General features: G+C 43.2%; 1 protein-coding gene across 2 annotated transcripts; it reads right to left on the reverse strand.

The window, feature by feature from the left end:
• On the reverse strand, window positions 1–27326 carry agxt2 (alanine--glyoxylate aminotransferase 2). Of its 2 annotated transcripts, XM_046305135.1 has the most exons (14): window positions 27108–27319; window positions 21756–21844; window positions 20218–20408; window positions 19429–19552; window positions 19095–19189; window positions 18749–18842; window positions 15558–15651; window positions 13340–13440; window positions 11224–11316; window positions 10875–11007; window positions 6299–6387; window positions 4892–5041; window positions 3847–3945; window positions 1–557 (listed from the first exon to the last, which is right to left on the reverse strand). In XM_046305135.1, the coding sequence occupies exons 1-14, from the start codon at window positions 27205–27207 to the stop codon at window positions 453–455; spliced, it is 1557 nt and encodes a 518-aa protein (XP_046161091.1). In that variant the 5' UTR covers window positions 27208–27319; the 3' UTR covers window positions 1–452. The 2 variants fall into 2 exon arrangements, with proteins under 2 accessions (XP_046161091.1, XP_046161092.1); XM_046305136.1 differs by lacking the exon at window positions 3847–3945 and having other exon boundaries at window positions 27108–27326.

Consider the following 27326-nt stretch of genomic DNA (forward strand, 5'->3'; position numbering starts at 1 on the left):
AATTTGAACATTACACAACAGGTGAGTCTAATCCTGAATGCTGATTGGTTAAAACTGCATTCCAGCCAGTGTCGACATGTCGTCAATTTGAACAACACAAAGCATGGTGTCATATCTAAATCTGGTTAAGGCTCATCTCCAGTGGACTGACACCCAACGCTAGCCTGGTCCCAGATCTGTTGGTGCTGTAAAACCCAACTCCTATGATCGTGGTGATGCAAGACAAAACAGACCTGGGTCCAGGCTACCTCAAACGCCATCTTCGTGCATGTTGTACGTAGGGCTCTTGATCGTTGATGTCTCGCATCATGTGGGAGAGATGAGGGTACTCTAGCGTCTTTCATTTGCACATGCATGAATGGTGATTGAAGTGCCTGTCTTTTTCTCAATTGCCTAAAATCTGTACTCCTCCTTTGATCTATCTGAAAGAAGTGACCAGGTGAAAGCCAGGCCTAATGATGATATTCCATGTAGTTGTGTAGAGCCTGGTTAAACACAGCCAAGAAGAAGTCTGCATCGCCCCTGGTGATACACATAGGGGGCTTGATCCGGAACGTCTGTGGATCAGAGAGAGAGCGGGTGTGAGTGGGAAAGAGCTATTAACAGTATGTTCATAGATAACTAACCTCTGTGGGTTAGGAAGTATTTCCTAAAACAAGTGGCACCTCAAATCCTCAAGCTGTCAAAGTGATCTGTGCATTCTTTACCCAAACCGAATATGCAAATTAACAGAAAATAGCCGAAAACAGCAAAGCGCCCTTTTGTCCTCCCGCCCTACATTCCCAGGACTTATTAACTTTAACCTGAATGGACTGATGTGATACTTGGTTTGTTACATTGCTTTGGAGCCATGTAGGTTCACGACAGACCACAAAGCTAAGGCTTACTAGCAGGCAGATCCTGACTGACAGGACAGACAGGGAATTTGAGTGTACCTGTCCATATACTCCTCCCTTCCATTACCTATCCATATACTCCTCCTTCCCATTACCTGTCCATATACTCCATTACCTGTCCATATACTCCATTACCTGTCCATATACTCCATTACCTGTCCATATACTCCTCCATTCCATTACCTATCCATATACTCCTCCCTTCCATTACCTGTCCATATACTCCTTTTCCATTACCTGTCCATATACTCCATTACCTGTCCATATACTCCTCCTTTCCATTACCTGTCCATACACTCCCCCATTCCAATACCTGTCCATATACTCCCTTACCTGTCCATACACTCCTCCATTCCATTACCTGTCCATATACTCCTCCCTTCCATTACCTGTGCATATACTCCTCCATTCCATTACCTGTCCATATACTCCTCCATTCCATTACCTGTCCATATACTCCTCCATTCCATTACCTGTCCATACACTCCTCCATTCCATTACCTGTCCATATACTCCTCCATTCCATTACCTGTCCATATTACTCCTCCATTCCATTACCTGCCCATATACTCCTCCATTCCATTACCTTCCATTCCATTACCTGTGCATATATTACCTCATATACTCCATTCCATTACCTGTCCATATACTCCTCCATTCCATTACCTGTCCATATACTCCTCCTTTCCATTACCTGTCCATATACTCCATTACCTATCCATATACTCCTCCATTCCATTACCTGTCCATACACTCCCCCATTCCAATACCTGTCCATATACTCCATTACCTGTCCATACACTCCTCCATTCCATTACCTGTCCATACACTCCTCCCTTCCATTACCTGTCCATATACTCCTCCCTTCCATTACCTGTGCATATACTCCTCCATTCCATTACCTGTCCATATACTCCTCCATTCCATTACCTGTCCATACACTCCTCCATTCCATTACCTGTCCATATACTCCTCCTTTCCATTACCTGTCCATACACTCCTCCATTCCATTACCTGTCCATATACTCCTCCATTCCATTACCTGTCCATATACTCCTCCATTCCATTACCTGTCCATACACTCCTCCATTCCATTACCTGTCCATATACTCCTCCATTCCATTACCTGTCCATATACTCCTCCATTCCATTACCTGTCCATATACTCCTCCTTTCCATTACCTGTCCATACACTCCTCCATTCCATTACCTGTCCATATACTCCTCCCATTCCATTACCTGTCCATTCCCATTACCATTACCTGTCCATACACTCCTCCTTTCCATTACCTGTCCATACACTCCTCCATTCCATTACCTGTCCATATACTCCATTACCTGTCCATATACTCCTCCTTTCCATTACCTGTCCATACACTCCATTACCATTCCATTACCTGTCCATATACTCCAGTACCTGTCCATTACCTGTCCATATACTCCTCCATTCCATTACCTGTCCATATACTCCTTTCCATTACCTGTCCATACACTCCTCCATTCCATTACCTGTCCATATCTCTCCATTCCATTACCTGTTCATATACTCCTCCATTCCATTACCTGTCCATATACTCCTCCTTTCCATTACCTGTCCATATACTCCATTACCTGTCCATACACTCCTCCATTCCATTACCTGTCCATACACTCCCCCATTCCATTCCATTACCTTACCTCCATATACTCCTCCATTCCATTACCTGTCCATACACTCCTCCATTCCATTACCTGTCCATATACTCCTCCCTTCCATTACCTGTCCATACACTCCTCCATTCCATTACCTGTCCATATACTCCCTTACCTGTCCATACACTCCTCCATTCCATTACCTGTCCATATCCTCCCTTACATGTCCATACACTCCTCCATTCCATTACCTGTCCATATCCTCCCTTACCTGTCCATAACCTCCCTTACCTGTCCATACACTCCTCCATTCCATTACCTGTCCATACACTCCTCCATTCCATTACCTGTCCATATACTCCTCCATTCCATTACCTGTCCATATACTCCTCCATTCCATTACCTGTCCATATACTCCTCCATTCCATTACCTGCCCATATACTCCTCCCTTCCATTACCTGTGCATATACTCCTCCATTCCATTACCTGTCCATATACTCCTCCATTCCATTACCTGTCCATACACTCCTCCATTCCATTACCTGTCCATATTCCTCCATTACCTGTCCATACACTCCTCCATTCCATTACCTGTCCATATTCTCCCTTACCTGTCCATACACTCCTCCATTCCATTACCTGTCCATATTCTCCCTTACCTGTCCATTCCATTACACTCCTCCATTCCATTACCTGTCCATATTCTCCCTTACCTGTCCATACACTCCTCCATTCCATTACCTGTCCATATCCTCCATTACCTGTCCATACACTCCTCCATTCCATTACCTGTCCATATCCTCCATTACCTGTCCATACACTCCTCCATTCCATTACCTGTCCATATTCTCCCTTACCTGTCCATACACTCCTCCATTCCATTACCTGTCCATATTCTCCCTTACCTGTCCATACACTCCTCCATTCCATTACCTGTCCATATTCTCCCTTACCTGTCCATACACTCCTCTATTCAATTACCTGTCCATATTCTCCCTTACCTGTCCATACACTCCTCCATTCCATTACCTGTCCATATCCTCCCTTACCTGTCCATACACTCCTCCATTCCATTACCTGTCCATATCCTCCATTACCTGTCCATACACTCCTCCATTCCATTACCTGTCCATATCCTCCCTTACCTGTCCATACACTCCTCCATTCCATTACCTGTCCATATCCTCCATTACCTGTCCATACACTCCTCCATTCCATTACCTGTCCATATTCTCCCTTACCTGTCCATACACTCCTCCATTCCATTACCTGTCCATACACTCCTCCTTTCCATTACCTGTCCATATCCTCCCTTACCTGTCCATATACTCCTCCCTTCCCAATCAGAACACCCATGTCTTTGGTGTCTTCGAAAATCTCGCTCATGGCTGCTGGTGGGAGAGGTTTGCGGCTCGCCTGAGAGGGAGGGAGAGATCGAGGACAGAGCAAGAGACAGAGAGAGTATATAATAATAATATATGCCATTTAGCAGACGCTTTTATCCAAAGCAACTTACAGTCATGTGTGCATACATTCTACGTATGGGTGGTCCCGGGGATCGAACCCACTACCCTGGCGTTACAAGCGCCATGCTCTACCAACTGAGCTACAGAAGGACCACGTGTATGGAGACTGGGTGGGTTGGGGGGGTTAGGACAGTGGTTATGTTCAGGCCTGCTCTGTCGTTATGCAGAACTCTCTACTCGTGATTAATAAGTAACTTGATCTGAACTGAACCATGACCATGTGGGAGGGCACAGAAACTCGTTCAAGTCGCACGCTATATGAGTGATAGTTCTTGGTTAAACAGGATGTTGTATAGACATTGTATATATATATATGACTAGATAGTATAAAACAAGAGAATAATCATTTAACCAATTATGCTAATATTTTCACAAATCTAATTAAGACAAATTATTAATCCATCTGAGAATAAAGAGCATAATATTATGTAAACAAAAAGCGATTAGGTCTCCCCAATTAGCCATTAACTCATGAATTAAAATATTAATTTGCAGTTTCATTAAAATGTTCATTTGCATTGCTCTTACTGTACAATGCACCTGATTTTTCACCATAGTGTGGACTATGACCTCTCACCTTATCCCTCACCATAGTGTGGACTATGACCTCTCACCTCATCTTTCACCATAGTGTGGACTATGACCTCTCACCTCATCTTTCACCATAGTGTGGACTATGACCTCTCACCTCATCTTTCACCATAGTGTGGACTATGACCTCTCACCTTATCTTTCACCATAGTGTGGACTATGACCTCTCAACTTATCTTTCACCATAGTGTGGACTATGACCTCTCACCTTATCTTTCACCATAGTGTGGACTATGACCTCTCACCTTATCTTTCACCATCTCCACTCCAATCTGCAGTCCCTTCCCTCGGACATCCCCAATGATCTCATACTTGTCCCTCATCTTGGCCAGCTCTGTCAGCAGATAAGTCCCCACGTTGTGGCTGATCTGCTGCGTGCCGTCCTCCTCCATGGTCTGGTGGTGAAATACAATTATAGTAAGCAACTCTATTTCTATGGTGGAACATTAACACATGGAGTAATGGTGCAAGAATAATGGTGGAACATTTAGCAACATTAACACATGGAGTAATGGTGAAAGAATAATGGTGGCTTGCAACATGGAAGTGCAATTATAGTCATATTTCTATGGTGTGCAACATGAAGGAATATGGTGCATTAGCAATGCCATGATTTAAAAAAGAATTATGTGTACTTCTGTGACATGCAAATTCTAAAGCTGAAATCTACTTTTATGGTACTCTAATATACTCTTAAAATATAGAAAACAATTTAGGGCACATTCTAATAATAAGCATGTGGCATAAAGTAAATTGAAAAGCATAAGAAAATGATTTATAAACAGTAGCTCAGATCATAGATGGTAGTTTAGTTCAGTGTTTCTCAATATACAGTCCTCCAGTACCACCAACCCTGGTTCTCCAGTATCCCCAACCCTGGTCCTCCAGTATCCCCAACCCTGGTCCTCCAGTACCCCCAACCCTGGTCCTCCAGTACCCCCAACCCTGGTCCTCCAGTACCCCCAACCCTGGTCCTCCAGTACCCCCAACCCTGGTCCTCCAGTACCACCAACCCTGGTCCTCCAGTATCCCCAACCCTGGTCCTCCAGTACCACCAACCCTGGTCCTCCAGTACCACCAACCCTGGTCCTCCAGTATCCCCAACCCTGGTCCTCCAGTATCCCCAACCCTGGTCCTCCAGTATCCCCAACCCTGGTCCTCCAGTACCCCCAACCCTGGTCCTCCAGTACCCCCAACCCTGGTCCTCCAGTACCACCAACCCTGGTTCTCCAGTATCCCCAACCCTGGTTCTCCAGTATCCCCAACCCTGGTTCTCCAGTAGCACCAACCCTGATCCTCCAGTAGCACCAACCCTGGCCCTCCAGTACCCCCAACCCTGATCCTCCAGTACCCCCAACCCTGGCCCTCCAGTACCACCAACCCTGGTCCTCCAGTACCACCAACCCTGGTCTACCAGCACCACCAACCCTGGTCCTCCAGCACCACCAACCCTGGTCCTCCAGTACCACCAACAGTACACATTGTTATTGTAGCCTTGGACAAGCACCCCTGATTCAACTAATCATCAAGCCCTCTTGAGTTGAATCATTTGTGTTTTTGTCCAAGCCTACAATCCAAATGTGTGCTCCTTGGGGCTACTGGAGGACTGGATGTTGAGAAACCCTGGTTTAGTTGGGTGTGTTTCTGCTTACATCCAGAACAGATGAGGCGATAGCACATGCCACAGGATTACCACCGAACGTGTTGAAGTGAACTCCCTTAGCAAATGACGCGGCCACCTCTGGAAAACAAGTCACAACAAGAGCTGAGTGGGACAGCTCACTTCACACCTCATCATTCTAGGGAAAAACTCCTTCCATGGAAAAATTCATAGGAGAGATAGAGAGTGTGTGTGTGTCAGTCAGAGGTGGACGGGCTCATTGTAATGGCTGAAATGGAATGGAGTCAAACGTGGTTTCCATATGTTTGATACCTATGTATTTTATACCTATTCTTTCCAGTTATTACCAATAGCCTGTCCTCCTATAGCTCCTCCCACCAGCCTCCTCTGATGTGTGTTTGTGTGTGTGGCCCAACTTGAGGGTCATGAGGGGGATGTTGAACCGATTACACCCTGGTCTGATGAACACGTGTGAACTGAACAGAGCTCATCTCTGCCTGATTGTGTGTACAGACCAGGGGTTGAAACCAAAACTATTTTCCAATCGTTTCGTTCTGAACAGAACCATTGTTTTTTTTGGAACAAAGTTCTCAACTGGTTAGAACCAAATCAATAACATGTTTATTGTTCCTTTCGGTTCCTTTTTAAACCTCTGAAATATATATATTTTGAAACATTTAGCTCGACATTAAATGACTTTACCAATCAGTGCGGATAGAGCAGCTTGCTGTGGAGTGGGCAAGTGATTTCATCTGTAAAGGAAAGTCATGAAGAGCAAATTGTATTTTGCCGCAACAGCACGGTTTAGTCATACTGAAAGACAAACACAGACACACACTATGCTACCAGTCACATGATAGGGCTAGAGATGCAACTGACATTTTGAGGGTGAGCAAGCTTTCCTTTAAGCGCAAGGCATCTTGTCATGACATACATTATCTGAATTAGTCCCACAGAATTATACCTAGGAGGAGTGGCTTCTATGGAGGAACTTTGAATGTCTTTGAACTTCTGAGTTGGTTTAACGTTGGACCAGAGTAAACGTAAGCCAGCTAGCTAACAAGCTGTGCAGAGCAACACTAAAATTCAAAACACCTCACCTTTTTGTGGTTAAGTCCAATGTGAAAATATACACTGAGTGCATAAAACATTAAGGAAACTTTCCTAATATTGAGTTGCAACCCCTTTCGCCCCCAGAACAGCCTCAATTCATAGGGGCATGGATTCTACAAGGTGTCGAAAGGGTTCCCCAGGGATGCTGTTTTCCACAGTTGTGTCAAGTTGGCTGGATGTCATTTGGGTGGTGGACCATTCTCGATACACGCAGGAAACTGTTGAGCATGAAAAACCCAGCAGAGTTGCAGTTCTTGACACAAACCGGTGTGCCTGGCACCTACTACCGTACCCCGCTCAAAGGCACGTTTATATTTTGTCTTGCCCATTCACCCTCTGAATGACACATACACACAATCCATGTCTCAAGGCTTAAACATCCTTCTTTATCCTGTATCCTCTCCTTCATCTACACTGTTTTGAAGTGGATTTAACAAGTGACATCAATAAAGCATCATAGCTTTCACCTGGTCATTCTATGTCATGGAAAGAGCAGGTGTCCTTAATGTTTTGTACACTCAGTTCTTAACTAGCATTGAAAAAGTAAATCCATTCTTCTCTAATTAAACATCGCTCTCTAATTTCTGAATTGCGCTTGTAACGTCATCTGTAGGTAACCTATGCTTCAGAGGGGAGGGGCAAGTAACCTATACACCCCCCCCCCCCACACTGTCAAAGATTTCCAGCTGGCAGACGATGGAATAACTTTATGAGTGAGGTCTTTGCATAGGCGCTTTGTTGCGATTTTTGTGGGACTGGAAAAAAATGCAGTTATTAACCAGTTCCCATGTTTTTAAAATAAGTTCCGGAACAGTATAGATCACTTTCGGTTTGGGTTCTGTTCCTTGAACGGGTTCCAACGTTTGATACAGACCACAGGCCACGGACTGAAAAGTGGAGGAATCCAGAACAAGGGAAATCAATACCACATTACATTATAGTGATTATTACTACACGCTGAAACCCGTTGAAAGCTGAGACTGATCCTCGAAGGGTTAGCTGGTTATGTTGCCTTACACCTCAACGCATTTATTTGTCCTGCAATCTGAGGTGCAGTTAATTGCTGATTTCTGAGGCTGTTAACTCTAATGAACTTATCCTCTGCAGCAGAGGTAACTCTGGGTCTTCCTTTCCTGTGGCGGTCCTCATGAGAGACAGGTAATTCTAATGAACTTATCCTCTGCAGCAGAGGTAACTCTGGGTCTTCCTTTCCTGTGGCGGTCCTCATGAGAGACAGGTAACTCTAATGAACTTATCCTCTGCAGCAGAGGTAACTCTGCATCGTCCTTTCCTGTGGTGGTCCTCATGAGAGACAGGTAGCTCTAATGAACTTATCCTCTGCAGCAGAGGTAACTCTGCATCGTCCTTTCCTGTGGTGGTCCTCATGAGAGACAGGTAGCTCTAATGAACTTATCCTCTGCAGCAGAGGTAACTCTGGGTCTTCCTTTCCTGTGGCGGTCCTCATGAGAGACAGGTAACTCTAATGAACTTATCCTCTGCAGCAGAGGTAACTCTGGGTCTTCCTTTCCTGTGGCGGTCCTCATGAGAGACAGGTAACTCTAATGAACTTATCCTCTGCAGCAGAGGTAACTCTGCATCGTCCTTTCCTGTGGTGGTCCTCATGAGAGACAGGTAATTCTAATGAACTTATCCTCTGCAGCAGAGGTAACTCGGTCTTCCTTTCCTGTGGCGGTCCTCATGAGAGACAGGTAACTCTAATGAACTTATCCTCTGCAGCAGAGGTAACTCTGGGTCTTCCTTTCCTGTGGCGGTCCTCATGAGAGACAGGTAATTCTAATGAACTTATCCTCTGCAGCAGAGGTAACTCTGGGTCTTCCTTTCCTGTGGAATCCTCATGAGAGACAGGTAACTCTAATGAACTTATCCTCTGCAGCAGAGGTAACTATGGGTCTTCCTTTCCTGTGGCGGTCCTCATGAGAGCCAGTTTCATCATAGCACTAGATGGTTTTTGCGTCTGCACAAAGTTCTTGAAATGTTCCGGATTGACTGACCTTCATGTCTTGAAGTAATGATGAACTGTCATTTCTCTTTGCTTATTTGAGCTGTTCTTGCCATAATATGGACTTGGTCTAATACCAAATAGGGCTATCTTCTCTATACCAACCATACCTTGTCACAACATAGCTGATGGGCTCAAATGCATTAAGGAAAGAAATTCCACAAATTAACTTTTAACAAGGCACACCTGTTAATTGAAATATATTCCAGGTGAATACTTCATGAAGCTGGTTAAGAGAATGCCAAGAGTGTGCAAAGCTGTCTTCAAGGCAAAGGGTGGCTACTTTGAAGAATCTCAAATATAAAATATATTTTGATATATTTAACACTTTTTTTGGTTGCAACATGATTCCATATGTTATTTCATAGTGTTGATGTCTTCACTATTATACTACAATGTAGAAAATAGTACAAATAAAGAAAAAACCTTGAATGAATAGGTGTCCAAACTTTTGACTGGTACTGTACATCACGGCTCTCACTTTTAGAACCAGTATCACATTTCTCAGTTACAGAACCTGTATCACTGTCTTTACAGAACCTGTATCACTGTCTTTACAGAACCTGTATCACTGTCTTTACAGAACCTGTTTCACTGTCTTTACAGAACCTGTATCACTGTCTTTACAGAACCTGTATCACTGTTGTCTTTACAGAACCTGTATCACTGTTGTCTTTACAGAACCTGTATCACTGTTGTCTTTACAGAACCTGTATCACTGTTGTCTTTACAGAACCTGTATCACTGTTGTCTTTACAGAACCTGTATCTCTGTCTTTACAGAACCTGTATCTCTGGCCTGACAGAACCTGTATCACTGTCTATACAGAACCTGTATTAGGGTTCTCAGTTGGGGTTGTGTCTGTGTTTGGGTGGGTGAGGTTGTGTCTGTGTGTGGGGGGGTTGTGTCTGTGTTTGGGTGGGGGGCTGGGGTTGTGTCTGTGGGTGGGTGGGGGGGTTGTGTCTGTCCTTACAGAACCTTTATCACTGTCTTTACAAAACCAGTATTAGGGTTCTCAGTTATAGAACCTATAAGGTTCCAGAGTTAGTTTCCACTGTATAGCATGATGCGATGACTTTTCAATTAGGAGAAATCAAATTAGAATTTCTATTTACATCCTGAATTGACTGAAGGATGATGGCAGTGAGAAAATACGTAATGTAAGTATCAACATCACCCTGGAGTTTCCTTTCCATTCCTAAACCGCCACAATCGCTCTCCATCAAGAGACCGTGCACTGCTGCTGACCCTGTGTGTGTGTGTGTGTGTGTGTGTGTGTGTGTGTGTGTGTGTGTGTGTGTGTGTGTGTGTGTGTTGGGGAAGACAGAAGATGTGTATATTCTATTCAGCATGTGTCAGGCAGTCCTTGTTTTATTAAACAGTAGCTATGGACATCTGTGTGACAGAGTGTGAAGTGCTATACCTTCTTTCCCTCCACTGAGGTGGTAAATAAATAATGTGCTTCCTGTCTCACCAGGTGTCGTGACAACCGCTCCCATAGGAAATCCATTAGCGATACCCTTTGCCATGGTGACCATGTCAGGTATGACATCATGACCTTGGAACCCCCAGAAGTGACTTCCTGTGCGGCCAAACCCTGTCTGGACCTGATGCAGCGAAGACCAGGCATAAACAGGAAACATGGTTGACATACAGATCAATGTGGACGTAACCCTTTTGACATGTAACATGATGACCTGCTTATTAATGATTTCTGAAGCATCTATTTAGTTGTTTTTTTTCATATGTAATTAATGATATATAAACAAATAGGAATATTGAAAATATACATAGAAGGATGGAATATATAAAAAGTATCCAACCTCATCTGCAATGCAGACCCCACCTCTCTCCCTCACAAGTTTGTAGGTGTCCTTGAGGAAGTTCTTGGGGTATTGGACAGCTCCTCCAACTCCCTGTAGAAATACACAAAGCAATATAAGATAACAATTATATGAAACCACAACTATCCTGTGACAATTGTTTATTTTCAGCAGTAAACACTCAAAGACATGACAAATCTGTAATGCAACATCTCCACAACGAGTCATGTTTATATTGGACCTAGAAGATAAATAATTAAATGTAAATTGAATTGCCTGTACCTGTCAGATTATATGGAGCTAGAAATAACCATTTATTTAACCTTTATTTAACTAGGCAAGTCTTTTAACTATTTACAATGACTGCCTAACCAGGCCAAACCCAAACCCGGATGATGCTGGGACAATTTTGCGCCGCCCTATGGGACTCCCAATCATGGCCGGTAGTGAAACAGCCTGGAATTGAACCAGGGTCTGTAGTGATGTCTCTAGCACTGAGATGCAGTGCCTTAGACTTCTGCACCACTCGGGTGCAACAATGCTAAAGCATGACCACTAGAACCAGTAGTCTGTAGCCTATGTAGTTATAAATATATTTAAGCCCCCCCTATGAAGATAATTAGCCTTTGTTAGCTGAGCTGGAAAGATAGCCAATTAACAGTTGGCTTCTTCAGCTTGTAATTTGTTCCCCATAGCAATCTGCTACATTGTTCTTACTGTATGTGTTTTTAGTCACAGCTTCTTGTCTAGAGCCATATCATTTGCCTTATCCCTACTTCTTGTCTAGAGCCATATCATTTGCCTTATCCCTACTTCTTGTCTAGAGCCATATCATTTGCCTTATCCCTACTTCTTGTCTAGAGCCATATCATTTGCCTTATCCCTACTTCTTGTCTAGAGCCATATCATTTGCCTTATCCCTACTTCTTGTCTAGAGCCATATCATTTGCCTTATCCCTACTTCTTGTCTAGAGCCATATCATTTGCCTTATCCCTACTTCTTGTCTAGAGCCATATCATTTGCCTTATCCCTACTTCTTGTCTAGAGCCATATCATTTGCCTTATCCCTACTTCTTGTCTAGAGCCATATCATTTGCCTTATCCCTACTTCTTGTCTAGAGCCATATCATTTGCCTTATCCCTACTTCTTGTCTAGAGCCATATCATTTGCCTTATCCCTACTTCTTGTCTAGAGCCATATCATTTGCCTTATCCCTACTTCTTGTCTTATCATTTGCCTTATCCCTACTTCTTGTCTAGAGCCATATCATTTGCCTTATCCCTACTTCTTGTCTAGAGCCATATCATTTGCCTTATCCCTACTTCTTGTCTAGAGCCATATCATTTGCCTTATCCCTACTTCTTGTCTAGAGCCATATCATTTGCCTTATCCCTACTTCTTGTTAGAGCCATATCATTTGCCTTATCCCTACTTCTTGTCTAGAGCCATATCATTTGCCTTATCCCTACTTCTTGTCTAGAGCCATATCATTTGCCTTATCCCTACTTCTTGTCTAGAGCCATATCATTTGCCTTATCCCTACTTCTTGTCTAGAGCCATATCATTTGCCTTATCCCTACTTCTTGTCTAGAGCCATATCATTTGCCTTATCCCTACTTCTTGTCTAGAGCCATATCATTTGCCTTATCCCTACTTCTTGTCTAGAGCCATATCATTTGCCTTATCCCTACTTCTTGTCTAGAGCCATATCATTTGCCTTATCCCTACTTCTTGTCTAGAGCCATATCATTTGCCTTATCCCTACTTCTTGTCTAGAGCCATATCATTTGCCTTATCCCTACTTCTTGTCTAGAGCCATATCATTTGCCTTATCCCTACTTCTTGTCTAGAGCCATATCATTTGCCTTATCCCTACTTCTTGTCTAGAGCCATATCATTTGCCTTATCCCTACTTCTTGTCTAGAGCCATATCATTTGCCTTATCCCTACTTCTTGTCTAGAGCCATATCATTTGCCTTATCCCTACTTCTTGTCTAGAGCCATATCATTGGCCTTATCCCTACTTCTTGTCTAGAGCCATATCATTGGCCTTATCCCTACTTCCTGTAGCTATGGAGATGTTGGAATGATAACTGAACAATAAAAATCTGTACCATAATAGGTTCAGCGAAGAACGCAGCGATACGACTGGGAACGCTGGTGGCAAAGACCTCGTTCAGCTGCCCAATGTATTTGTCATTCGCGGTACATGATCCTGTAATTGAAGAACGAAAGTAAATTAGGAGGAAAATTCCAACACAAAATTCTCTTTTTGGTATTTGTTTCGTTACTCCACTGTCGATATAGTCCCAAAAATGTTTTGCATGTCAGCAATCAAAAGGGTAACAATGTGTTTCAACCCCAACACCCAAAAGAGCATCAATGCTGTTACACATTATCAGCCTTACTTAAAACTTCCTCTTTCAAGGTAGTGTAAACACGGGATCATGCAACTTGTTTGACAGATTCCCAGGTGCATCAGTGTGACTAGCTGACAGACAGGGAGTTATAAAGTGAACAGGTTGAAGAGTTTTCTAGGAAACGGTAAATGTTTGATTTAAAAAAATAGGACTTTTGAACTGGACTGTAAAAAAAAAAAAAAAGTATTCTTGGCTTTAGATCGATTTTCAGGTTTGCTACGTAACCTTCACCCTTATTCAACAGAGCGGATTAACACAGTACTGGACTTTTACAACCAGATACAGGTTTTGATTGAATTTGACTAAAATTCCCTCTCTGTCTATAGTCTGAGACATACTTTAGCACAGACAAAACAGGATTTACAGTTGATGTTGGAAAATACATCAAGACTTTCTATAGATAAAATATCACCGTAGCGTTATGTATTATAATGCACAAAATAGGCAGTGTAATAATAGGCCTGGTCACATGACATAATAAAGCCCTGGCTACAGATGTAGAATGTTAGCCTAATTTGATCACTGTTTTGTTGCTGAGAAATTTTCCTGCACAGCACAAACTGCTAACTTGTGTACTTAAGGTTTAAAAAGGCTTCTAAAAAGTTTAGAATTTCCACTTTAAAAAAAAGTAATGTCACACTTGATTTGCTCACAAAAAAAAGTAATGTCACACTTGATTTGCCCACAAAAAAAATGTCACACTTGATTTGCCCACAAAAAAAGTAATGTCACACTTGATTTGCCCACAACAAAAAAGTAATGTCACACTTGATTTGCCCACAAAAAAATGTATCAACCTCAACAATTCAAATAAAATCCAAATAGTAATTAATAATAATAATAATAATAATAATTCTGCTGTAGCAAACTGGCTCAAATGATCCTCCTAGATCAGTATGACCTATGTAAACAGTCCTAATGATATAAACCCCATCTCACCCTGTGCTCAGTGTGTTCAAGGATATATCCGTCTCTAAGCTGCAGTGGGTTGAAGGTTGAACCAACCAGAAGGCACAATACAGTCTAAGCCTAATGCTGAGTTTCAGTGTTTGGGTGGGGGGTGGGGTTGTGTCTGTGTTTGGGTGGGGGGGGGGGGTTGTGTCTGTGTTTGGGTGGGGGGGTGGGTGGGGTTGTGTCTGTGTTTGGGTGGGTGGGGGAGTTGTGTCTGTGTTTGGGTGGGGGGTGGAGTTGTGTCTGTGTGGGTGGGGTTGTGTCTGTGTTTGGGTGGGGGGTTGTGTCTGTGTTTGGGTGGGGGTTGTGTCTGTGTTTGCGTGGGGGTGGGGGTTGTGTCTGTGTTTGGATGGGGGGAGTTGTGTCTGTTTGGGTGGGGGTTGTGTCTGTGTTTGGGTGGGGGGGGGGGGTTGTGTCTGTGTTTGGATGGGGGGTTGTGTCTGTTTGGGTGGGGGGTTGTGTCTGTGTTTGGGTGGGGGGGGTTGTGTCTGTGTTTGGGTGGGGGGGGTTGTGTCTGTGTTTGGGTGGGGGGTTGTGTCTGTGTTTGGGTGGGGGTTGTGTCTGTGTTTGGGTGGGGGTTGTGTCTGTGTTTGGGTGGGGGGGTGGGGGGTTTGTGTCTGTGTTTGGGTGGGGGGTGGGGGGGTTGTGTCTGTGTTTGGGTGGGGGGTGGGGGGTTGTGTCTGTGTTTGGATGGGGGGTTGTGTCTGTGTTTGGATGGGGGGTTGTGTCTGTGTTTGGATGGGGGGTTGTGTCTGTGTTTGGATGGGGGGTTGTGTCTGTGTTTGGGTGGGGGTTGTGTCTGTGTTTGGGTGGGGGGGTTGTGTCTGTGTTTGGGTGGGGGTGGGTGGGGGGGGTTGTGTCTGTGTTTGTGCATGTGTGTGTAATTTGGAGACTCATAAGACCTCCCTGGTGGTTCATAGATGACTATACCCGGTGTGTGTGTATATGTGTTTTACTGTACCTTGAGGACAGCTACAGTCCCTAATGGTCTGGATTGGGGAGTCTCTACAGTTGCTTCCTCCCCATGGGCCAGCAAATACATCAGGACACATGGTCTGGGAGGAGAAGAGACAAATTGAGGTTAAACCTGTCTATTACTCACTGCGACATAGCTTCAAATAGCTTCATATGTTTCAAAACCTAGATTGCTGTAATAGATCGACCGTTGTAGTTTAGAATGTAAGAATGTAAGATATAAAGTGTCATGGGTGGAAAATGACTATTCTGTCATTCATCAAACTCCGGTTCTGGGACCCTAAAACTTCATTAATACATAGTAACAGACAGGGCTGGTCCTGGCCGTTCTGCTGCCCTAGGCGAGACCACACAATTGCAACCCCTACTGGAATAGTCCCAGTAAGCAAAATAATGTTGAAAAGACATCTAATATATGTATCTTTCCAGACTTTGAAGCAGTAGCGTGGGTAAAATCACAGGGGAAGCACCCCCCCCCCAAAAAAAAGCCATATAACAACCTAAGTGTTGTGATAATTGTGTTGTTTGCTCTATAACCTGTTAGTTCACGCCTTGCGACCGTGATATATAGGCCTGAGGCCGAGAAAATAAGAAGACACAGTGGCAGAATAAATTCAACCACACCTTTGTTTCATCACAAAACCGGAGAGCAACAATTGTGCTGTGAAGTCCACAAAGCATATTGCATGTAACAAACTGTTACATGACTCACAGCAGCGGTTCGCAAACTTTTTTGGTTACTGTACCACCAACTGAATTTTGCTCTGTCCTTAGTACCCCTGAAGTACCCCCCCATGTGCATTTTACCAGTAATCCTATGGTCTCATGAGTCTTCTGAAGTACCCCCTGTGGATAGACCAAGTGCCCTCAGGGCTCCTAGTACCCTGGGTTGAGAACCACTGACCCAAAGCATGGTCAAGCAAGTTAATATTTCAAACATTTTCGAACCACTAAACAGCTATTGATTTAGAACCACAGAGAGTTACTGCAAGTCATAGTAACTCCACTGTTCCAGTACCATTTAAACTTTAACAGGTCAACATCATCAAATCTCCTATACTTAGTCTAATAGTGACAACTAAAAGATAGCAATAACAATTTTATCCAATCAACATAAGCTAAATATGATGTGGTTGTCTGTTTCTGATTTAAAAGTGTGTGTTCTTGCAAGTAGAAAAAAACATGTTGACTCACCCTACTTGTAGAGAAATTCCAATGCCATCCTCCTCTCTTTCATTTTGAGGAAACAGTCCATCACTCAAAACGGTCGTACAGTACAGACTTTTATTTTTAGTTGTCTTAGGCTACCTGACTAAAATTCTTGCTCACTAGCCTAACTTCCTTTCATGGGCAACATTAGCTAGTTAACATTAGCCTTCTATATCTGGCTACATATTGAACTTCCATCCTCTCAGGTCAGGGGCACAATGTACGAATTCATGGCTGGTTCAGAATTGTCGTTATATTCATTGGCCAATACGTAGAATTAAATAAAAACAAAAAAACAAATCCCTATCTCCATCCATGGCTAATTTAGGAAAGGGCCAATTCTAGCTAGCTAGTTAGCCAGCTAGCCACTGGAAGACAACACAATTCAGTTGTTTCTGTCAATGACGTATGCTCTCGATACGATTTGATCGGAATGACACCAAATCCACACTGGATTACCTTGACCCTTTTTTTTGTGCGCCAGGAACATTCACAGTTGAGCTCACTCATTTTAGCTCAACTCTGATTGGCTATTATTTGTACCTTTAAAAAAAAAATTGAATTAATTAAGGGAAGCCAAATGCTAGCTGGCTTCCTTTGCATTTTAATACTACGTGCGGCAACTTCATATTACTTTGGACCAGACAGCAGGAGATAGAATACACGTACAGAGACAGAGGGGTGTTGTTTCGCTCACTCGAATGCTTTCTCCAGTGAGATACATTCAGCCTCTTGCGAATTGAAGGGAAATGATGAATGAAACACAGAGAGAAGATAATATATCTATTTTATGTTTTTTTAAATGTTTTGTTTCTCTTGGCATCCATGAATACACACCACCGTGTTGAAGTTCTGAATGAAAGGTGAAAATACATATTTTCCATGTGTTCCATTTTTGGTTCTGAATGAAAGTTGAAAAGATGACATATATAGATGTCTATGTTTGGGCCAAATCAAAGCTGGTCCAGACCGGACAAAATCTGAACCAAACATAAACGTCTATGATTGTTTCAGATTTGGTCCGGACCAAAAACCAACGTTCAGGGACATGGAATATAAAAGTCCAACACCCCATACTTACTGGGGTGTAGCCTACCATTGTTGGCCCACAACAGAATATCATGAATGCCCATCCATGTGGTAGGCACACCATTTGTACAACAGGCTGTGTCATTGGCTTGATTAGTCCTGATTCCTGTGACTAATCAATTTGGCTATTTAAGCTCTGAATATCAGCTACCCGACTTTATCAGGAACTTTCCTGCACCTATTGGCAATGTGTTTGCACAGCGGGAAATGCAGAATAAGTATTTTATTTTTTCGCTATGATCAGCTCGTAAAATATTGACAGATACAAACTTGAAACCACTGATCATGACAATTTAGCCCATGGGGATGAAACTCTTGGACGGCAGTTTGGAGTAACCTGATTGTCCATTCCATATTGTCCATTTCACTTTGACCTGACTTGTTTTTAGGGTATATTGTTGGTTTAACATGTCAGATCATTTTTTGTTGTTGATTGGGCGGCATTTAGGTTTTTTTTCATCGGAGAAACCTGCATGATGTAAGAAGTGTCCGTCTCATTACATTGTCATCCATTTTTATCTCCAGCCTGTAGGCTACAGAAAAGGCCACATTCTCTTTCTAACATATCCTGTATCTGCTACATGATTTATGCCAGATTGTTTTTTTTTTGGACAGAACGTTGGTGGAGCACCCTAGAGAGGCATGCTGGGAAGGGACAAGATAAATATTTTGGCGGCGTCAGCGCTCACCTAAAAAGCCCACATGCCACCGGTTGAGAGAAACGGTCATTGTTTTGGAGCATAATTATGTGAGGTTTTATGTGTTGATGGAGGTGCGTCTTGGTCAGTTTTAGCTCAGAAAAGCTGCCCTCATAGGCGGCTGCCTAATAAGCGGGCCGGCCCTGGTGACAGACAGTAGTGATCACCATCTCATACTTACATTGTGGCAGCCTAACCCAGAGGCAACAGGATACTTATAGGCTGCATTGGAGGTGAGACCCATAGTATGTGGACTGCCACCATGGTAGGACCCCCTGCAACAGACAGGCGACCAGAGTTTAATTCACAGTTTAGTTTATGATCAGACTGTTCTCCCTGTTTTGAGTGAGGAAGCAGGTGAAACTTCTCCTGTGAGGTAACACGAGGGTAAAAGGTACTACCACCACACACTGTTATCCTTACGTCTGTTAACACACTGCATAGAACAGAGACAAAACAACCACTTATTATCACAGTTGAACATTCATTCAGTAAACCAATAAAAACCAAACCGTAGCCAGGGTTACCTCAGTGTGATGACGTCAAAGTTTCCTGTGTGTAGCCTCGCCATGAGCATAGCCAGGTCGTTGGCCTCAGAGCCACTGTTTGTCAGGTAGATAACCTAGCAGGAAACACAGGTACAAGACAGGATATTCATGTTTGCAATTATGGCGCTTTGTCTCAATAGAAATCCATACAATAGATACCCGTGGGTTTGGTCATTTGGTCATCCGGGAACATGTGGAACTGCGGAACCGGACCAATATTGCAGATAAAGTTCTGTGTGTGCGGTGGTGAAACGTCACAGTAATGATACGTAGAAATAAACAAAACAAACAAAGCGAACATATGGTACTGTGCCTTCAGCGGGTCCGGCAGGGTGGCAGCTAGCTTCTCGGTGTACTCATGCAGAGGGGAATACACGTAGATGTTAGTCGTGTGCCACAGCTTTCTCAGCTGCTTCTCTGCCGCCGCCGTCACCTTTCTACAGAGACACAACGTCAGAAACAACTTCGAAATGTTCAGAGGATCCTTGGAACGTCATTTAAATACAGTAGCCTGGTCCCAGATGTTTTTGTGCTCTTTCCAACTACATCGTCAAGCCATATACTGTAGACGGGTACTCAGGCTAGGTGGATAGTGATGGGTATATGATGTTTTTGTGCTCTTTCCAACTACATCGTCAAGCCATATACTGTAGACGGGTACTCAGGCTAGGTGGATAGTGATGGGTATATGATGTTTTTGTGCTCTTTCCAACTACATCGTCAAGCCATATACTGTAGACGGGTACTCAGGCTAGGTGGATAGTGATGGGTATATGATGTTTTTGTGCTCTTTCCAACTACATCGTCAAGACGGGTACTCAGGCTAGGTGGATAGTGATGGGTATATGATGTTTTTGTGCTCTTTCCAACTACATCGTCAAGACGGGTACTCAGGCTAGGTGGATAGTGATGGGTATATGATGTTTTTGTGCTCTTTCCAACTACATCGTCAAGTCATATACTGTAGACGGGTACTCAGGCTAGGTGGATAGTGATGGGTATATGATGTTTTTGTGCTCTTTCCAACTACATCGTCAAGTCATATACTGTAGACGGGTACTCAGGCTAGGTGGATAGTGATGGGTATATGATGTTTTTTTACGGGTGGCAGTGCCCCACGCTGACAGTGGCAACGCCAGCGAACAGGTCCAGGTAGCGCCTCCCGTCCACGTCCCACAGCCACTGCATGTGTCCCTGGTGAATGTACACTGGCTTCTTGTAGTAGGTCACTTTCATGGTCATTGGGTTGCAGTTCTGCCTCCGAATCTCCATCATACGCTCTTTGGACATGTCCTAGAATAAAGATCCCATGTTCAATATGAATGTCCTGGGCAGATTATATTATAAAAAGGCAAGAAATTATACACACTATACTAAGATGACAAGACTGTTACTGAAACTTCGCAACAAGGTTGGGGGTCAATTCAGGAAGTAAAGTGAAATTCAAAATTTCCGCATTATAATTATAATTTTCTGCTCAGGAATTTTGAATTTGAGTTTACTTCCTGAATTGACTGTATTAAAATGGAATTGACTCAAACCCAGCACTGTTCTAAGTTTGACAACTTTGTTAATGTAAACCCTGCCTTCTTACTGTAATTCGTGTTCCTCTGGATTAAAGTTACATTCTGACTGTAACTTGGGCTCCCGAGTGGCACAGCGGTCTAAGGCACTGCATCTCAGTGATTGAGGCGTCACTACAGACACCCTGGTTCGATTCCAGTCTGTATCACAACCGGTTGTGATTTGCCTAGTTAAATAAAGGTTACTTTTCTTTCAAAATTTATATTCCTCTGGATTAAAGCTACATTCTTACTGTACCTTGTATTTCTCTGGATTAAAGCTACATTCTTACTGTACCTTGTATTTCTCTGGATTAAAGCTACATTCTTACTGTACCTTGTATTCCTCTGGATTAAAGATACATTCTTACTGTACCTTGTATTCCTCTGGATTAAAGCTACATTCTTACTGTACCTTGTATTCCTCTGGATTAAAGCTACATTCTTACTGTACCTTGTATTCCTCTGGATTAAAGCTACATTCTTACTGTATCTTGTATTCCTCTGGATTAAAGCTACATTCTTATTGTACCTTGTATTCTTCTGGATTAAAGCTACATTCTTACTATACCTTATATTCTTCTGGATTAAAGCTACATTCTTACTGTACCTTGTATTCCTCTGGATTAAAGCTACTTTCTTACTGTACCTTGTATTCCTCTGGATTAAAGCTACATTCTTACTGCACCTTGTATTCTTCTGGATTAAAGGTACATTCTTACTGCACCTTGTATTCCTCTGGATTAAAGCTACATTCTTACTGTACCTTGTATTCCTCTGGATTAAAGCTACATTCTTACTGTACCTTGTATTCCTCTGGATTAAAGCTACATTCTTACTGTACCTTGTATTCCTCTGGATTAAAGCTACATTCTTACTGTACCTTGTATTCCTCTGGATTAAAGCTACATTCTTACTGTACCTTGTATTCCTCTGGATTAAAGCTACATTCTTACTATACCTTATATTCTTCTGGATTAAAGCTACATTCTTACTGTACCTTGTATTCCTCTGGATTAAAGCTACATTCTTATTGTACCTTGTATTCTTCTGGATTAAAGCTACATTCTTACTATACCTTGTATTCTTCTGGATTAAAGCTACATGGGGGCATCTCAGGGAGGTCAGGGGGTGGGTGTTTCACTGCAGACTTTTTAAATAATGCACCTGGAAGAGGAAAGGATTGGAAAGAAAATTAAGGGCCCCATTCCATCCGTAGAGCTGAAGAGCTGCGCTGCAGCGCAATAGAAATTTAAAGGCAATGTTCCCACGTTAGTGGAAAGTGCCTTCATGTTAAACGCTGCATATGTCGGCTCAATCGGAAATTACCTTTAAATTTCAATCACGCTATAGCACTGAATTTCAGCGATACGGATTGAATCCAGCTCTATGTCTGCATCCAAAATCCCACCCTATTCCTCATACACTAGTTTCAACCAGAGCCCTGTGAACTCTGGTCAAAAGTATTTCTCCACAAAGGGTATAGGGTGGAATTTCAGACATAGCCTTGGTCAAAAATAGATCTGTTGACAGTTGCAATGCAGTGAGACGTGCGAGAGAGATTTCATGAGCATGTTACTATTTATTAACACCAAAGACCTGTGGTGAAACCGAGTTCCCTCCAGACCTGTTACTGTAAACCAGCCAGGTAGTTCCCTCCAGACCTGTTACTGTAAACCAGCCAGGTAGTTCCCTCCAGACCTGTTACTGTAAACCAGCCGGGTAGTTACCTCCAGACCTGTTACTGTAAACCAGCCGGGTAGTTACCTCCAGACCTGTTACTGTAAACCAGCCAGGTAGTTACCTCCAGACCTGTTACTGTAAACCAGCCAGGTAGTTACCTCCAGACCTGTTACTGTAAACCAGCCAGGTAGTTACCTCCAGACCTGTTACTGTAAACCAGCCAGGTAGTTTCCTCCAGACCTGTTACTGTAAACCAGCCAGGTAGTTACCTCCAGACCTGTTACTGTAAACCAGCCAGGTAGTTTCCTCCAGACCTGTTACTGTAAACCAGCCAGGTAGTTACCTCCAGACCTGTTACTGTAAACCAGCCAGGTAGTTTCCTCCAGACCTGTTACTGTAAACCAGCCAGGTAGTTACCTCCAGACATGTTACTGTATTGTAAAACAGCCAGGTTGTTACCTCCAGAACTGTTACTGTATTGTAAACCAGCCAGGTAGTTACCTCCAGACCTGTTACTGTAAACCAGCAATGTAGTTTCCTCCAGACCTGTTACTGTAAACCAGCCAGGTAGTTACCTCCAGACATGTTACTGTATTGTAAACCAGCCAGGTAGTTACCTCCAGACCTGTTACTGTAAACCAGCCAGGTAGTTTCCTCCAGACCTGTTACTGTAAACCAGCCAGGTAGTTTCCTCCAGACCTGTTACTGTACTTTACACCAGCCAGGTAGTTACCGTCCGGACCTGTTACTGTATTGTAAACCAGCCAGGTAGTTTCCTCCAGACCTGTTACTGTAAACCAGCCAGGTAGTTATCTCCAGACATGTTACTGTAAACCAGCCAGGTAGTTACCTCCAAACCTGTTACTGTAAACCAGCCGGGTAGTTACCTCCAGACCTGTTACTGTAAACCAGCCAGGTAGTTACCTCCAGGCCTGTTACTGTACTTTACACCAGCCAGGTAGCCACAGGAAAAGTACTTATATTGTGTCCGAAATGGAACCCAATTCCCTATATAGCGCATTACCTTTAAACAGGGCTCATAGGGCTCCGGTCAAAAGCAGTGCACTATATAGTGAACAGGTTGCAATTTCAGGCTTAGACTTAGTATTTAGAGGCTGTAAGCCGAGGCATAACTGGTTCCTGACCCTTTGGCCCTTGATCAAGTTACTGTACTGTGACAGGTACAGTTAAAATGTACTTATGCCTTCTTACATGTACTTAGGCTTTCCTACACTTTAATTAAGTTAGCTGAGACAGGCTTTCTGAACACCCTGGCCCTAGGTCAAAAAGGAAAGGTGTGCCAGTGTGTGCAAGTTGAGCAGTCTAGTTGTCCTATTCAAAATAGGGGTTACACTTGCCAGCAGCATGCCACCCTGCATACCACTGCTGGCTTGCTTCTGAAGCTAAGCAGGGTTGGTCCTGGTCAGTTCCTGGATGGGAGGCCAGATGCTGCTGGAAGTGGTGTTGGAGGGCCAGTAGGAGGCACTCTTTCCTTTGGTCTAAAAAATATCCCAATGCCCCAGGGCAGTGATTGGGGACACTGCCCTGTGAAGGGTACTGTCTTTTGGATGGGATGTTAAACGGGTGTCCTGACTCTCTGAGGTCATTAAAGATCCCATGGCACTTATCGTAAGAGTAGGGGTGTTAACCCTGGTGTCCTGGCTAAATTCCCAATCTGGCCCTCAAACCATCATGGTCACCTAATAATCCCCCTCCTCTCCCCTGTAACTATTCCCCAGGTCGTTGCTGCAAATGAGAACGTGTTCTCAGTCAACTTACCTGGTAAAATAACGGATAAATAAATGAAAATAAACACTTTGATATGTACATGTGCATTATATAATGTAATATATAGGTCAACTCAGGATACAACAATTTACAACTATGGATGAGAGAACAGATACATTTTTTGTGTTTTTTTTGTTTGTATTTATTATGGATCCCCATTAGTTCTTACCAAGTCAGCAGCTACTCTTCCTGGGGTTTATTATGGATCCCCATTAGTTCTTACCAAGTCAGCAGCTACTCTTCCTGGGGTTTATTATGGATCCCCATTAGTTCTTACCAAGTCAGCAGCTACTCTTCCTGGGGTTTATTATGGATCCCCATTAGTTCTTACCAAGTCAGCAGCTACTCTTCCTGGGGTTTATTATGGATCCCCATTAGTTCCTGCCAAGTCAGCAGCTACTCTTCCTGGGGTTTATTATGGATCCCCATTAGTTCTTACCAAGTCAGCAGCTACTCTTCCTGGGGTTTATTATGGATCCCCATTAGTTCTTACCAAGTCAGCAGCTACTCTTCCTGGGGTTTATTATGGATCCCCATTAGTTCCTGCCAAGGCAGCAGCTACTCTTCCTGGGGTTTATTATAGCTCCCCATTAGTTCTTACCAAGGCAGCAGCTACTCTTCCTGGGGTTTATTATAGCTCCCCATTAGTTCCTGCCAAGACTGCAGTTACTCTTCCTGGGGTTTATTATGTATCCCCCCCTGCCTAGGCAGCAGCTACTCTTCCTGGGGTTTATAATGGATCCCCATTAGTTCCTGCCAAGGCAGCAGCTACTCTTCCTGGGATTTATTATAGTTCCCCATTAGTTCCTGCCAAGGCAGCAGCTACTCTTCCTGGGATTTATTATAGTTCCCCATTAGTTCATACCAAGGCTGCAGCTACTCTTCCTGGGATTTATTATAGTTCCCCATTAGTTCATACCAAGGCTGCAGCTACTCTTCCTGGGATTTATAATGGATCCCCATTAGTTCCTGCCAAGGCTGCAGCTACTCTTCTTGGGGTCCAAACAAGTTAAGGCAAAAACAAGAATAAAAATGGTACATATAACATTATTTCACCACTACATATCTAAAATACAACATGTATAATATCACCATACATACGTGTGTGTAGAGTGCCTCTGCTGGCGTGTGTGCGTATGCATGCGTGTGCTCTCGTGTGTGTCTCTTCACAGTCCGCATCGTTCCATAAGGTGTAGTTTAATCTGTGTTTTAAATCTGACTTTACTGATTGCATGATGTGGAATAGAGTTACTGTACATGTAGTCAATGGCTGTGTGATTTCCAGAGTCCGTTCTGGACGTGGGTACTATGAAGAGACCCCTGGTGGCATCAACCAATCGAATTTATTTATAAAGCCCTTCTTACATCAGCTGATGTCACAAAGTGCTGTACAGAAACCCAGCCTAAAACCCCAAACAGCAAGCAATGCATGTGTAGAAGCACGGTGGCTAGGAAAAACTCCCTAGAAAGGCCAGAACCTAGGAAGAAACCTAGAGAGGAACCAGGCTATGAGGGGTGGCCAGTCCTCTTCTGGCTGTGCCGGGTGGAGATTATAATAGAACATGGCCAAGATGTTCAAATGTTTATATATGACAAGCAACGTTATTTGAATTCCTCAAAAAGGAGAAGTATAACCTCCCAGGGTTTATCAATGAATAATAAAATGTACTTAAGGTCACCAAGGAAACGGATGACCTTATCATATCTCATGAAGCCAGGTTGCTTGTTAGGGCATCTCAGAAAACTGATACTGTATCTGGTAGAACAGATGTAGGTTACTTTGGGAAGGTAGGTGAGTTGAAAGGACAAACTTTTAAAATCCTCATGCACAAAATGATACAAATCGGTTATAATAATAAAACAACAATATGATCATATCAAATATGCAATAAACAAATGGTACACCTAATTAATGTGCTCAAATATTTACAACGACTCGGCTTGTATCCAAAAAGCATGCTCATTGCGCAGTCCTCTATAATAGACTGAACAAATGTATAGGTTGTTGATTATCAATAAGGCTTTTAGGTGAATAAATAGATCAGTGAACTGAACTTCAACCACAAAATTATCTCTACAAACAATTTGCACATACTGAAAATAAAGAATAAAGCCCCATGTCTTTTTTTCCTGTATGCACTGTTTGTGCGTGAAAAACAATCCGAGTAATATAATATTACACTATCAAAGCTCAAGTTTTACCTAGGCCTAATATAAAGATTACAGAAGGTTATTAATGGAATCGTTGCGCTCAACAAGAGCTACTCTACTGCAAATTGAATCATTGCGCTCATCAAACGCTACTCTACTGCAAGTTGAATCGTTGCGCTCATCAAGCGCTACTCTACTGCAAATTGAATCGTTGCGCTCATCAAACGCTACTCTACAACAAGTTGAATCGTTGCGCTCAACAAGCGCTACTCTACTGCAAATTGAATCGTTGCGCTCATCAAGCGCTACTCTACAACAAGTTGAATCGTTGCGCTCAACATGCGCTACTCTACTGCAAATTGAATCGTTGCGCTCATCAAGCGCTACTCTACAACAAGTTGAATCGTTGCGCTCATCAAGCGCTACTCTACAACAAGTTGAATCGTTGCGCTCAACATGCGCTACTCTACTGCAAATTGAATCGTTGCGCTCATCAAGCGCTACTCTACTGCAAATTGAATCGTTGCGCTCATCAAGCGCTACTCTACAACAAGTTGAATCGTTGCGCTCAACATGCGCTACTCTACTGCAAATTGAATCGTTGCGCTCAACAAGCGCTATTCTACTCTACTGCAATATGAAGTGCAAAGTTCTAATGACCACAACTATATTTTACCGACTAAAAGTGGTCCACAAAAGCAATCAAACTAGACCGCAAAACCAAAAAACGCGAACAGACATTTCGATACATATCATCCAAACAAGAATTTGAGTCTTTTGTGATCGGTCTCTCACCAAGGTAACTTACCACTAGGCCGATGGAATTTGGCCAAGCCAGTAAAGACATTGTAGGAGTATTTTACCCGATCCAAACATGGGCCATTGAATCGGGAGAAAACCTTATGCATGATGTCTACAGCAGGTAAGATGCCGTCCTGTTGGTCGTTCTCGGAAACTGTTACAGTAATGAAATCGACAAATGCAGAAATTACAGGTTTTTTCCTGAAAAGCTGCTGAAATGGGTGGA

Source organism: Oncorhynchus gorbuscha, linkage group LG16 (assembly GCF_021184085.1).
Source record: "Oncorhynchus gorbuscha isolate QuinsamMale2020 ecotype Even-year linkage group LG16, OgorEven_v1.0, whole genome shotgun sequence".
Lineage (NCBI taxonomy): Eukaryota > Metazoa > Chordata > Actinopteri > Salmoniformes > Salmonidae > Oncorhynchus > Oncorhynchus gorbuscha.

Coding starts and splice junctions, on each gene's coding strand:
- agxt2 (XM_046305135.1), bottom strand. CDS start 27,207: ATGCATAAGGTTTTCTCCCGATTCAATGGCCCATGTTTGGATCGGGTA. Junction 11,008..11,223: donor GGGTCTGCATTGCAGATGAG/GTTGGATACTTT, acceptor TCGCTGCATCAG/GTCCAGACAGGGTTTGGCCG. Junction 6,388..10,874: donor AGCGGTTGTCACGACACCTG/GTGAGACAGGAA, acceptor CTTGTTTTCCAG/AGGTGGCCGCGTCATTTGCT.